Genomic DNA, 15,000 nt, shown 5'->3' with positions numbered 1-15,000 from the left:
GAGGAGGAGGAGGAGGAGGAGGAGGAGGAGGAGGAGGAGGAGGAGGAGGAGGAGGAGAATAGACAGAGATAGATGTACAGGAGAGAAAAATTTTTTTTTTTCCTTTGCGTCTGTTTCCTTGAATTTATGTACCTGTTTTTGTATGTTTTTCTTTATTTTTTCGTGGTGGAGGTTGAGAACGGTCGTAAATTTAGATGTAATTACATGTTCTCTTTAATTTTCTTGCAGGTACTGAAGTGAAATAGCAAAACCAAGGCGAGGCGAAGAAAGCAAAGAAGAAAACCAAGGACGAACACGAGGAAAGAAAGAAGGAAGGAAGGAAGGAAGGAAGAAAGGGATAAGTGTGTATATGCGTGCTTACTGAAGAAGAAGAGGAGGAGGAAGAGACCATATGAAACACAAGAAAGGCGGGGAAAGTTTACCGATAAAGTAGAGTGAAGAAGAGCGCGGCAAGTAGTTAAGGAGGAGTGCCTTAACGAGGAAGTGTTACTGCCTTCTACGACCTCACCTACCAAACGAGCACTCAGCGTCTCACACAAGATAACACCGTAACACGAAGGACATATTGAGATGTTTCTAGTATTTCATACCCTTAGAAAGCACTCAGTGTCACGCCTTCAGGACAGCACCATAACACAGACGAACCAAGGTGTCGCGATCTCTCCACGCTCTTAGCAAAGAAAACAACACAGCACGGAGCAGATCTACACTTCGAGGCCACCGCAACACACCTACAACACACAATCAGCACCAGCCAGTCATCTACGTTACCTAAGAAGCTAACCTCTCCAAGCCTCAACCCTCAGCGCAGAACACAAATGGGCTACTCACGATCTTATCATCAAACGGCATCCCTCGCTGTTATTTATGCATACTGAAGAAGTTAAGAAATCAAGTCACCACACGCTTTTATCACAGGAGAATCAATCGTCACTCACCCGCGAGACCTTGAAAGCAAAACGGTGCACTAAAAAATAAATGGGAACCTTTTAACGAGTGTACTGATGCACACACGCGCTGTCCTCGCCACCACGCTACCTCGGAAACTCGGGTCACCGCTTCAGGTTGCGTAGAGGATTGAACACTGCCCGTGAGTGATTGATTGAAGTTTAGAAACACAGGAGTAAGGTAAAGTGAAACACAAAAAAAAAGTGTGATTGCTTGAATGATTGATAAAAGACTGAAAATATACGAGAAAGAAAAGATGTGAACACGATTATTATCATTATCATCATTAGGAACGTTTGAACACATAAGACGTAAATGAGTGAGTGATGATAGAATAGAAACACAAAAGGGAGATAAATTCATAAACTCGAAAGGAGGAATAAACGTGGAAACACATAAGACCTAAGGCAAATAAGAACCGAGTACGAGTCATTTCGAAAAGAAGACACAAATTGAGATAAACACAGAATAAGTTTAGATTGATATACTGAAAAAAAAGAAAAAGAAAAGGAAACAAAGATAAGTCATTCACTGTGCTGATTCTGAAGGAAAATATGTAAAACAATAGAAATATGTATAAATAACACCAGTTACGTGTCTCAAAGTGGATGTTTTAATACGTGCCTAAATTCTACGAAAATCAAACTGGAAAGATACTCAAACGAGGAGAAAAGTACAGAGAAAAAAATTGTAACGGCTTTTTGGAACCGAAGATTCGTCGAGGCAGAAATTAACTAAGTACAGCTCCAAACACTGACGCTGTGACAAATACAGACAAAGGGAAATGAGAGAGGAAGAAATAGAAAAAAAAAAAAGAAACGATAATTTTTGCCAATCACTTTCCTTTAGTGCACGTGATTTGAGTGGACCCTCCTCTCCTTTGTGTGTGTGTGTGTGATCGTCATAGAATCGCACACGCCCATCGCTCCCTCACCCACGCACACTTCCTCTTTGTTGACCTTGGGAAGTCTCTTGCAAACACAGCCTGAATCTGGGGCCGCCGTCCTCGTCTGCCTGAGAGGGGAAGGCAACACTCCCCACACTCCCACTGTTTACCTTGTGACGGCCCGTCGGGGAAGGGCTGCCTGACTGGATGTGGTGAAGGAGGCGGCGCTGGTGATGGCAACGCTCACCTGTCAGTAGCAGCCTTCCTTTCTCCGGTGTATGTCAGGAAAAGTGCGAGGCTGTAAGGGGTGAGTGGGGATTTGCAGCTGCAGAGGCACATAAGTGAGCCGGTGTGTAACTCTCCTTGGTGAAATGTAGAAAAGTTTTAGTCTAACAACTCACACAGGCTGGGAACGTTTCATTTTTTTTTTTTTTGTTAATTCAGTCTTGGAAGAACAGACTGGAATGACACTATATCTCCTGCAGCATTTCACGTCTGTTGGGAACGTTTGATCCTCACACAAGCCTCCAGGAAAGCTTTGTTTTATACTACCCAAACGTCCTTGCAACGTTTCATCACCACCTCTGAAAAAAGGGTGTTGCCAGTCTATCAGTTTTCAATCTACGAAAGGTTTCATCCTAACATTACTTTGAACAACGTTGGTGTCAATTCAGTGCCTCCAAATAACGTTGCAGGAACATTTCTATTTACCACCTGAACCAAGGAAACGTTTTCTTTTATCCACTCACTAGAACTTCACAAAAACATTTACCATCATATCTCACCAAGCTGCGGAACGTTTCACCTCTTCTTCCCCCGGTACACATCACTTCCCCATTACCCTCTTTTCCCCTTCTCCCGTGATAAGCAATCAGGAGGCGCAGCAGGGCAGTGTTCGCTCTCTCCAGGAAGGTGAGAAAACGGTATAGTGAGGAAAAGATCAGAGTAGCCAATGATTGCTGGAGAGAGGAAATCAAGAAACAGCCTGAGGGAAGGAGGAACAAGAAACACTTCATTTTAATTCCAGAGTCCTTGTGCTCATGTAATACTTTTGGTAACAATTCAATCCCACATTTACGGAATCTGATGAACGATTAAAGGCTCATTAGAACTGTGCTCTAGAAAGTGTAATAAAGACACATCAACCTCTTAGTCATAGCTTCAGCCACCACCGTTTTTGTGTTCTTAAGTTACAGTAATTCATGTAACATAACGATTATAATGCAGATTGAACTGCTATGCTAGTTGGTGATGCTGGTAGTGCTGCATTGGCGTCAGTGTAACAGTAGCAACGGTGTGGCGCCGCTAGTACAACGCAAAGCAAGAGTAACGTTGTGACTGATGTGGTAGTGCGAGAACATAGACAAGGCTGATATTACAGTCACGTAGAGAAAATAAATAGTGCTGTGATTGCCTTTGTGACGCCAAGCTGACAGTAATGAGTATGTAGCTGCTCTTGTGATGTTAAGAGAACGCCATTGAAGCCAAGTTTGTGCCAGTGAAGCGTATTGTGCAAATAGAGCTAAAAGTGTGCAAATAAATCTAAGAGACCGCTATTAACGTTAGAGGTAGTCAGTAATGCTATGAGTGCCCCATCAACTTTATTCGGAGAGTACATACAACCTTTAAGTGGATAATACTTACTAGTGGCGATAACAGAAGAGTAGTTGTGTAAGTTGTGTCAGGCCATTAACATCACCCCGTGAGTAGGTTTTGTAGGAAGGTGATAGTAGTGTTAGCTGCAGACTAGTGACAAGAGAATAACAATAACCATAAGAGCGCATTAGTAAGCGTTAGATAATGACGACATCGCTGGAAAAAAAGAAAAACAATAGTATTAACGGTGTACATGTTATTTAACGCTGACAAGTAAGATTAGTCACTAGTGCTTTGGGAAATAGTGAAGCATCCCTTGTAGTTTTGAGTGGATAATAGAAGACTGATCTGAGCCGCGAGGTAAGAGATAGTGATGCAAGAGCGGCTGATACACCCCAAGCGGTGATGCTTCTAGTGACAAAAGTAGTGATGGCGCTGGTACATCAGTGTGTCACCCTCTAGAGATCCATTCCTCAGTGATGTCAGCCAGGCAGTGTTGGTGTGGTCGTGATGCCACGCATCAAGCTTCAGATCAGCACATGTAGAGGCGATATTGACTCTGGAGCCTCTGAAACACATGCGAGGGGTTGAGGAAGCCCAAGTGTGTGACTTGAGTTCATCTGACTAACGCTTGTGTATCACCTCAAGTTCGGCACAACAGTGAGTGTAGTTAAAGTTGTGGTTGTCTTGAGAGTGTTGTGAAGAACACCACGGGAACAGTTAAGCCACAGTGACCATTCGGGTTTAGTGAATTGTGAGCTATGTTTTCAGAAATGAATAAAACAAAAGAACAGAAAATATATTTTTGAAGAACTTCAGAAAACCTGCCTCTCTCAGCCCCGTGATATCACAGACGTGTCGGTGCATAGTGGCGGCAGCCGCGGGGCAGCAGTGATCAGTGTTGTGTGACACGTGAAAACATGATTGAAAAATTTACAAAAATGTCAGCAAATATGAGACAATAGGTCCACGAGTGTCAAGACCGCGGCGTGAGGGAGTGACTGGTGCTCGAAAAACACTTCACTCTAAGCGGCGAGGAGCAGGGAGACGCCCACGGCCGCCTCGACCCTCCAGCATGACGCAGGAGCGGCGACCTCGGCCACGGCTACTCTCCTGCTGTAACTGCCTCAACAAGAGCTCCTCGGGTGAGTGCATGCATTTAGTATTCATCCTCAGACTCAATACTTATCTTTCCCTCCACAGGTACTTAGTACTGATCAGGCGCGAGATAACTCTTCTTGCGTATCTTATCGCACCTCTTCAGCAAGTACCGGTTTCCCAAACGTGTAGATAAAAGACTGATAGGATCATTTATCATGCTCGTATCTCCACCCTGTCCCTATCATCGCGTCCCAGGGTGCGGCAGGTACACTCAGGTAACCACTGCCTTCCCTCATATAATGTACTTCATCACACTTCCCCCTGCAGGCAATTGTTCCAGGGTTGTATCACGTGCAGCCCGCCAGCAACTCCCGCCTCCATGCACTCAGCAGCTGGCGGCGTCCTTTCATGGGTCCTTTCCTGCTTCCATGGGTTTCACTTTACATCCCACTCCATTCTCTCTCTCTCTCTCTCTCTCTCTCTCTCTCTCTCTCTCTCTCTCTCTCTCTCTCTCTCTCTCTCGTGTGTGTGTGTGTGTGTGTGTGTGTGTGTGTGTGTGTGTGTGTGTGTGTGTGTGTGTGTGTGTGTGTGTGTGTGTGTGTGTATCCGAAGCGATGGATGTCGCTCGGGGAAATATACTTTTTCCATTAGCTTTTCCTTCTTTGTTGTCCTTTCCGAGATTCTTGTTTCCTTTGTCTCAGTTTTCTTTATTTTGTCCTTTTCTTAGATGGATTACTCTCTTCTCTTCCTTTTCTTCTTCTTCTTTTTCTTCTTCTTCTTCTTCTTCTTCTTCTTCTTCTTCTTCTTCTTCTTTTCCTTCTTCCTTTTAATTTTTGAGCTGCATTTTTTTATTTCTTTCACTTCTACTTCCTCTCTTTTCGTCTCTTCCACATGCACATATATGAATTGGTAATCTTACTCCTAGTTAGCAACGATTCACTGTTTTCGTAATCTGATCTGTCTTGCCTTTGACTGTACGTACATCCAGTGTTAAAATTGTTTCTGTCTATCTGTTTTTCCATCTCTTTATCTGTCTGTCTATCTACCTGTCTCTCTGTTTTTCTATATGGCTGTCTGTCTTTGTCTGTCTGCCTTTCTCTCTCTTTCTTTCTTTCTTTCTTTTTCTTTCTTTCTTTCTTTCTTTCTTTCTTTCTTTCTTTCTTTCTTTCTTTCTTTCTTTCTCTCTCTCTCTCTCTCTCTCTCTCTCTCTCTCTCTCTCTCTCTCTCTCTCTCTCTCTCTCTCTCTCACACACACACACACACACACACACACACACACACACACACACACACACACACGCCTGGTAGCTCAGTGGTTAGAGCGCTGGCTTCACAAGCCAGAGGACCGGGGTTCGATTCCCCAGCCGGTTGGAGATATTTGGGTGTGTCTCCTTTCACGTGTAGCCCCTGTTCACCTAGCAGTGAGTAGGTACGGGATGTAAATCGAGGAGTTGTGACCTTGTTTTCCCGGTGTGTGGTGTGTGCCTGGTCTCAAGCCTATCCAAAGATCGGAAATAATGAGCTCTGAGCTCGCTCCGTAGGGTAACGTCTGGCTGTCTCGTCAGAGACTGCAGCAGATCAAACAGTGAAACACACACACACACACACACACACACACACACACACACCGCGTAGTGTAGTGGTTAGCACGCTCGGCTCACAATCGAGAGGGCCGGGTTCGAGTCCCGTGGCGGCGAGGCAAATGGGCAAGCCTCTTAATGTGTGGCCCCTGTTCACCTAGCAGTAAATAGGTGCGGGATGTAACTTGAGGGGTTGTGGCCTCGCTTTCCCGGTGTGTGTTGTGTGTGATGTGGTCTCAGTCCTATCCGAAGATCGGTCTATGAACTCTGAGCTCGCTCCGTAATGGGGAAGACTGGCTGGGTGACCAGCAGACGACTGTGGTGAATTACACACACACACACACACACACACACACACACACACACACACACACACACACACACGACAAAAAGCAAACTAACCAGAACTAACCAGAACGCAAGAAAGACAACTATGAAAGGAAAAAGAAAAAGTACTGTGCCAGTTAATTTCCATCAGGGGGAAAGATACACCAACAAACACAGGAATAGATTCGCACATTTTTTTTTTTTATCTTGGTTGAATTCTTACCCCTGTGTTCAAGAGAGAGAGAGAGAGAGAGAGAGAGAGAGAGAGAGAGAGAGAGAGAGAGAGAGAGAGAGAGAGAGAGAGAGAGAATGAATAAATGAAACTCGAATGAAAAAAAGACATAAAGAAAAGAAACAAGAAAGAGAACAAAATACTGAAGGTCAAAAAAGAAAATAGTAACACAGAAATATTCAAAGAGGGAAGAGAGGAAGGAAAAGACAAGAGAGGAAGAGGAGGAGGAAGAAAGAAGGAAGAGAAGGAAGTGATCGATGTAAGAGAGCCACACATTGCTGGCGGCATGAATGAAGGAAGGCAGTAAAGAAGGCAGGGAAGGAGGAAGGAGGGCAAGGAGGCAGAGAGGGACCGAGGGCAGGAAGGTTTAAGGGAGGGAAATAAAGTTGTAGAAGTGAAGGACGTTATTTAGGAGTCACTGCCGAGCCCTCCTATCCTGCATCCTCGCATCCTTCCTACTCCCCTCCTTGCACGATATCCTTGTCTCCCTTCTTGGTATGAGGACCCCAGGATACAGATAAGGACTCTCTCTCTCTCTCTCTCTCTCTCTCTCTCTCTCTCTCTCTCTCTCTCTCTCTCTCTCTCTCTCTCTCTCTCTACTTTTCCCTCCCTTCTTCACTAATTCATGTTCCCTCGTTTTTCTTCATTAATCTTTTCCTTCTTCCCATTCTTGTGTTTTTCCTTTTTCCTTCTTTTTTTTTTACTTTCCTTTCCTCCAGTTTTGATGATATTTTTTCCTTCTTCCATCCATTCCTTTCATCCCTTATTTTCTCCTTTTCTTTCTCATTTTTCTCAACCATTTTTCCCTTCATCTCTTCTTCTTCTCTCGCCAACTCTCCTTCCCTGGCTCAACCTTCATAACGTTCCTTAACAAGACAAGATACTCGTGACAAACAAAGGCACGAACAGAACAACACAAAACCAGTACAAGACTCAGCAATGAATACGTCAGAGAAGATGAAGAGTCAATACTAAGGTCAGTAGTTCAGCTTGGTAAGTTTTTTTTATATCGTTTGGGATGAAATATACAGATGAACGTTAGTCTCTTCTTTCCGTCCTTTCTGCCTCCTTTTCTCTCTCTCTCTCTCTCTCTGCCTTCTTACTTCCTTTCTTTCATGTTTCTGACTTTCCATCTATCAGCTTTCCATTTTTTTCTCCCTGTTTTACATTTCATTCTCGTTTCCCTTTTTTTTCTTTCTTTTCTTCGTTTTTCTATTTTTCTCCTTCTTTCTTCCTCCTTCCTCTCCGCCACCTGAAGTTACCACGGATTAAAGAAACTGAAGGAAGAATGTACAGTAATTATACGATTTTCAGAAGGAGTCATAGGAAATGGGTATTATTATTTGTATTATTATTGTTATTATTATTGTTGTTATTATTATTATTACTATTATTATTATTATTATTATTATTATTATTATTATTATTATTATTATTATTATTATTATTATTATTATTATTATTATTATTATTATTATTATTATTATTATTATTATTATTATTATTATTATTATTATTATTATTATTATTATTATTATTATTATTATTATTATTATTATTGTTATTATTATTATCATCACTATTGGGTTAGATAAAGATAAAGTTTGGAATTTAGGAGAAAGTTTAGATACCCACAACTCTCTCTCTCTCTCTCTCTCTCTCTCTCTCTCTCTCTCTCTCTCTCTCTCCTCATAAAGTTACTTAACATTTTCATTTCAAGTTTTACTCTCTTGATAAAAAAGCTTGGCAACCGAAACGTTTCTTTAGTCACGTGTGTGTGTGTGTGTGTGTGTGTGTGTGTGTGTGTGTGTGTGTGTGTGTGTGTGGGTGTGTGTGTGTGTGTGTGTGTGTGTGTGTGTGTGTGTGTGTGTGTGTGTGTGTGTGTGTGTGTGTGTGTGTGTGTGTGTGTGTTGCGGCTGGTGACGGTTTGCAAAAATACACAGAAGAGAGATGGACGTTATTTGGGTCTCTCGCACAAGATTCAGACTTTTTCCAGCTGATGCAAACCCCTTTGTCGTGATGTCCACCAGACTTACTACTCTCTCTCTCTCTCTCTCTCTCTCTCTCTCTCTCTCTCTCTCTCTCTCTCTCTCTCTCTCTCTCTCTCTCTCTCTCTCTGTCTTTTCTGCGGTATTTTGTCTTTCTTTTCTCCTCCATTTTCTTCCTCCTTGTTGCGTTGCTATTCTTTTTTCTTAGGTTTTCTTTTATTCGCGGATTGTCTTTATTCTCTCTCTCTCTCTCTCTCTCTCTCTCTCTCTCTCTCTCTCTCTCTCTCTCTCTCTCTCTCTCTCTCTCTCTCTCTCTCTCTCTCTCTCTCTCTCTCTCTCTCTCTCTCTCTCTCTCTCTCTCTCTCTCTCTCTCTCTCTCTCTCTCTCTTGCATACTAAACCCCTTCCCTTCAAGCCATTCTCTCCCTTCGCCCCTACTTTGTCTCCCTCCCTAGTGGCAGACCCTTTCCCTCCTCTCTCCCCACCAAGCCTGAGTCTCCTTTCCCTCCTCTCTCCTTCGTCCTGCTCCTCCTCAGGGACCATTCTTTACCTCCCACAAATCACGCACACACACACACAGAAACACACACACACACACACACACACACACACACACACACACACACACACACACACACACACACACACACACACACACACGGACATACTCTAAAAAGAATCTCTATTGTTAAAACCTTCATTAGACCATCAGTATTCCCACCGCCAAACGGCACCACACACACACATATATATATATATTCCTTCTCTAATCTCTTCTTCCTGTCTTTTCTTCCTCACTTCTCCCTCTGCGGCTGTGTTCCTTACATTTCTTCCCCTCCCATCATTGCTAACACCTCCTCTAACAGGCTGTTGGGGAAGCCATACGGGTTTTCAGAGTGTTTGCATGATTTTAGTGATAGTTTACCAAGGTATTACATTGCGAAAGGGAAGAACACGCATGAGAACACTTTGAAAATAAACCATTGCTGGTTTGTAATAGTCCTTTCACTATTCAAGTAATAGTTTCGCAAGAATTCTGCATTGTCAGGGGGAAAAACGAATCATTTGTGGGTTCTTTGGAAACAGTACTAATGAGAGAACAAAGCGTTTGAGAATTCTAGCTAACTTGCGTGGCATCTGTCTCCGTGTAGGCCTCTCAGCTGCCCGAGGTTTGGTGCGGCCCAGGAGTAATCTTTCTCAATCCCCTCGCCTCATATATCTAGGTCTCCACTCTATTGTTCCCAGGGCCACCACCACCGCCACCAGTTCCACCAACAACACAGCCGCTGCCACTGTTATTGACGCTCTCCACCTTTACATATACCAACATTGTCTTCCTTCCTTTTACTTGATCTTATAACTCCTTCGTTCCTCTCTCTTATCTCCACCTTTACCTCCTCTGCTCGCCTTTTCTTTGCTCACTCTCATTTCCGTCTCATCTTTTTTTTTTTTACCTATTTTACCGCTGCGGTCATGAGTGTGTTTACCAGCGAGGAAAGATTTGAAACAGAACAAGTTCTAGAGCAAGTTTCACCTATTGTTACTGTTTTACGTGAATGCGAGATAAGTTTGTGTTGTGCGAGTGCTCTGTGAAAACACCGTCGGGTAGTGAGTGTTTGCGAGGCGAAGTATGTATTTTTCTTTTACAGTACATGGAGAAGTTTGGTGTTGGTTCTGCTTCCTTTCTTTTCCTTGTAGTTGTTTACGCGTTGTTTTTCTGCGGCGGGAGTTTCGTGGAAGTTTTTCCCAGTGAATGCCACCGTAGTGTTGTATTTGTTGCTACAATACGCTCTATGTTTCTCCAAGTGAATGCCTCCGCTGCGCGGTGTTTGTTACTGTAGTAGTCTATCAAAAGGGAGGCGTCACGACACCTAATGTAATTTTGGACTTGTTTTCTGGCTGTGCTTTCAAGGGACTGGCACCTTTAGACTTCTTTCCATGTTTCGTTGCCCTTCAGTGAACACTCTTACATAGAAAATGTAGAAAATTATTGCTACTCTTTTCTTCGTTGTGCTGTTGTGAACTGGAACGAAATTATTTTCCAGGAAGCGTTATGAATATACCCTCAAAATATCGATCTTTCATCACAGTACATAATAAAGTAGATTATTGTTGCCATCCCTGTCTGTGCAGTGTTATTGTGAACCGAGACACGGCTGAGTGCTATGCTTTCCGCATTATTGTTGCCGGCATGGATGGTGGAACGGACACTGCCTCCAGGCACCTTTGTTAGCATTGTGAGCTGCATTACGCACGCCGGGTGATGTGGAGCCTCGCCCACCACGTACTGCACTGGAGAGCCAGAGCAGCTGAGTGGCACGCCGGGAGGCAGCCGAGTCTTGGTGAGTGAGTGTGTGTGTGTGTGTGTGTGTGTGTGTGTGTGTGTGTGTGTGTGTGTGTGTGTGTGTGTGTGTGTGTGTGTGTGTATTTACCTAGTTGTAGTTTTGCAGGGCCTGGGCTTTATGCTTGTGTGGCCCCGTCTCCATATCTACACTTATCCAATTTTTCTTTAAAACTATGCACACTCGTTGCTGACACAACTTCTTCACTCAAACTGTTTCACGTCTCAACACATCTTTGTGGGAAACTATATTTTATAACATCTCTCAGACATCTTCCCTTTCTCATCTTTTTACTATGCGATCTTGTGTTTTGAATGTCATATTCTTCTCTCAGGATCAGTTTCTCATTATCCACTTGGTCCATTCCGTTGATCAATTTATAAACTTGTATCAGATCCCCTCTCTCCCTTCTCTGTTCCAGGGTTGGTAGATCCATAGCCTTTATAGTCTCTCCTCATATGTCATCCCTTCAAATTCTGGAACCATTCTTGTAGCCATTTTTTGTAGTCTCTCCAACTTCCTTATGTGTTTCTTTTTATGGGGGGTCCACATTATTCCTGCATATTCCAATCTGAGTCTTATTATAGTACTATCAATTTCTTCATCATTTCTTTGTCCATGTAGTGAAATGCTACTCCAATATTCCTTAGCAGCAAATTATAAGTCTCTCTCTCTCTCTCTCTCTCTCTCTCTCTCTCTCTCTCTCTCTCTCTGTGTGTGTGTGTGTGTGTGTGTGTGTGTGTGTGTGTGTGTGTGTGTGTGTGTGTGTGTGTGTTGTTTAAATATTGGTAGACTGATGTAACTTTCTGATATATTGACTGCTTCTGCTTTTGTTGCTGCTGGTACTACTACTACTACTACTACTACTACTACTACTACTACTACTACTACTACTACTACTGCAGCAGCTGCAGCAGCAACAACAACAACAACAGCAACAACAACAACAACAACAACAACAACAACAACAACAAACAACGACAACAACAACAACAACAACAACAACAACAACAACAACACTACTACTACTACTACTACTACTACTACTACTACTACTACTACTACTACTACTACGATTAACAACAACAACAGCAACAATAATGATAATGCTACTCTTATTTTTGCTCAACTTATTTTCTTGCGTCTTTTATTACACAACACAAGTCATTTATGTAGCTGTGTTGTTATTCTCCTCGTTATACCAAAGCTCCTTCCCTCCTCGTGACCTTAATGTCCACGCTCTTATAGCCGCCTGTTTTCTTCTTTCTCTTCATCTTATCTTTCCTGTTTTCTTTTCTTTTTTTTTCATTACCGTCATCATCATCACTGTTCTCGCCAGCAATATCTTCCTCCCCATTCTTATCATTATTATCATCTTTCTTCGTATCGTTCTCGTCTTCTTTGTGTTCGTCCTTTCTCTTTCTTCTCTCCTCCTTCTTGTCCTCCTCCTCCTCCTCCTCCTCCTCCTCCTCCTCCTCCTCCTCCTCCTCCTCCTCCTCCTTTTTGCTTTTATTATCTTTTATCACCTTCATATTTTTGTTTTTTTCTTTTTCTTTTTCTTTTGCTATTTTATGTTCTTGTTCTTGTTCTTCTCTTTTCGTCTTCTTTTCTTTTTCTTTTTTTTTTTCTTTTTTTCGTCTCCTCCTCCTCCTCCTCCTCCTCCTCCTCCTCTCTTCTCCAGTGTTGCCTTAGGAGCTATCGGTTTCTTGATGTTTTTTTTTTTTTTCTTATTGATCTTTCATGTATTTTACGAGGAAAGTTGCAGATTCTTACGGCAAAATTGGATATTGAAGAGATTAGAAGTGATCCTATACTGGTTCTCCTCCTGTGTCCACTCTCCCTCATCCTCTTAACCCCTCATCTCTCTCTCATGCCTCCCTCCGCTCCTCTATCTCATATTCCCAGTGGTGGCGTCTTCAATTGATTAATCAGTTAGTCTATCGATTAACTGAGGGTGAATATGTAAATCGGTAGATCACTCACCCACCTACTCACTCACTCACTCACTCATTCACTCACTAATTGACCACGCAAGAACTCACTCACTATTCAGTTACGTAAAAAAAGTAACTCATTCGTTCTCTCACTCACTTACACACTGGCTAACTGACTCATTCACAAACTAGGTAAATAAGAAGGTACACGAATTAAATTGAGAGATGAATGAATGAATTAATGAATGTGTGAATGAGTTCGTTAATCATCACTCAGTTAGTAAAGAAATGAATGAATGAATGAAGATTTTTTTTTCCTAGAACTTTATCTTTACTAGTTTAATTCTCTTGGTGCCTGTATTTGGTGAATCTGGTACTGGTGGCGTGGTGTGGTGTGGTGTGTTGGGATGGCAGAAAGTGACATATCTTACCAGTGATGCTGTGGTGGTGTGGTATGGTGTGGTGAGGTAGAAGAAAGAAAGGTGGTGTGTCTAGTGGTGGTGGTGGTACATTGGTGTTGGAATAATTTGGTGTGGTATGGAAGGCGGAAAATGTTGCTTTCGTTGTGGTGTAGTGGAGCAATTGCAGTGGGAAATAACTGATTATGAAAGCAATTAAGGGTTGAATTTAGCGTTTGGAATACAGTTGGTGGAATATCAATTTAATGCAATATCAACGAAAATAACAGTAGCAGCAGCAGCAATAGGAACAACAACAACAACAACAACAACAACAACAACAACAACAACAACTGCTACTACTACTACTGCTACTACTACTACTACTACTACTACTACTACTACTACTACTACTACTACTACTACTACTACTACTACTACCTCAGTAAAAACAGCAGCAGTAGCGACAATAGCAGCAGCAGTAGCAACAACAACAACCACAACAGCAGCAGCAGCAGCAGCAACAACAACAACAACAACAACAACAACAACAACAACAACAAGAACATCAACAACAACAAGAACATCAACAACAACAACAACAACAACAACAACGAAATATCCTTTGCGTAAAAAGACAACAGAAGACAATAAGCTTAGGTTGTAATGGTGGTAGTGGTGGTGGAGGAGGATGCGATGGTGGTGGTGATAATTGTGGTGTGGGTAGCTGGTGGCAACACGGGCCTGTTAAGTGGCTGTAAATCCTTACCTTGATCCCCACCACGTCTTATCTTTTAATGTGGTTCTGTGGCTGGGAAACGGGGATGTAGCGGTCGTCATGGCGGCAGAGGCGAACATACAGGGGCCTATTGAGGTGCGTAGGCTGGCAGTACGTGAATTAATCAAGGGACAGAATTAGACCTTTCAATATCATTCTTGTGTAGGAGTGAAGGTGGAATGACATGTCCGCATCGTATGAAAATGTGTCTACGGTACCTTTTCCATGTAAGAGCGGGATCTGATCAATGGCATACACAACTGGAGTCAGAAGTCCATTAATGGTGTCAGTTTCAAAGAGCACAGTCCGATAGCGTATAAATTACATGGAGAACCATCATGAAACTCGAAATGATCCCAAGCCCTTTGTAAGCTAAAAAAAACAAAGAAATGAATAAATAAATAAAAAGAAAAAGAAATTTTTTTGGTGATTTTAACCAGCTAGTTGTACTAATGATATCTCGTATTGCAAGGTGATTTTACAGCAACAGGATCGTCGTAAATTTCGAGGCTAAAAGGTAAAATGAAAAAAAAAAAAGATGTAATGAAGACATTCTCTGGCTCTCTCGACATCTTTTAACAAATCTTCGAGTATAATTTTATTGTTGTAATTGTTCAACTATTGTCGCGTTCTCTGTGTTCTGGCGATGTATCTTCAAATGCTGTAGCGCGTGGAATGACCGCTATTTGAGATCTGAACAGATATACTACTTAATGCATACTGCATAACTTAGCAAGTGATTTTCATTATACCAGAGCTGGCAGAGGACAATATCTCCGTTAGTCAACTTCCAATACAAGGAAAAGAGAACCCAGAGCAGCAATTCTCTCACATTAAATGCCACGATGGAGTTTATCGAAGAGCAACTCAAATCAACTTGGAATTCAGTGT

General features: G+C 42.4%; 1 protein-coding gene across 1 annotated transcript in view; it reads left to right on the top strand.

The window, feature by feature from the left end:
* Positions 1–15,000, top strand: part of LOC123517719 (multiple C2 and transmembrane domain-containing protein-like) — a 638,372-nt gene that overhangs the window by 125,075 nt on the left and 498,297 nt on the right. Inside the window, exon 2 of the mRNA XM_045278096.1 lies at positions 229–4,575. Coding sequence (XP_045134031.1) covers positions 4,506–4,575 — 70 coding nt within the window. The 5' untranslated portion in view covers positions 229–4,505. The remainder of the gene's footprint in view (positions 1–228; positions 4,576–15,000) is intronic.

The sequence above is a fragment of the Portunus trituberculatus genome, chromosome 42 (genome assembly GCF_017591435.1).
Source record: "Portunus trituberculatus isolate SZX2019 chromosome 42, ASM1759143v1, whole genome shotgun sequence".
In the NCBI taxonomy this organism is placed as follows: Eukaryota; Metazoa; Arthropoda; class Malacostraca; order Decapoda; family Portunidae; genus Portunus; species Portunus trituberculatus.
This window is presented reverse-complemented; position numbering and strand designations above follow the sequence as displayed.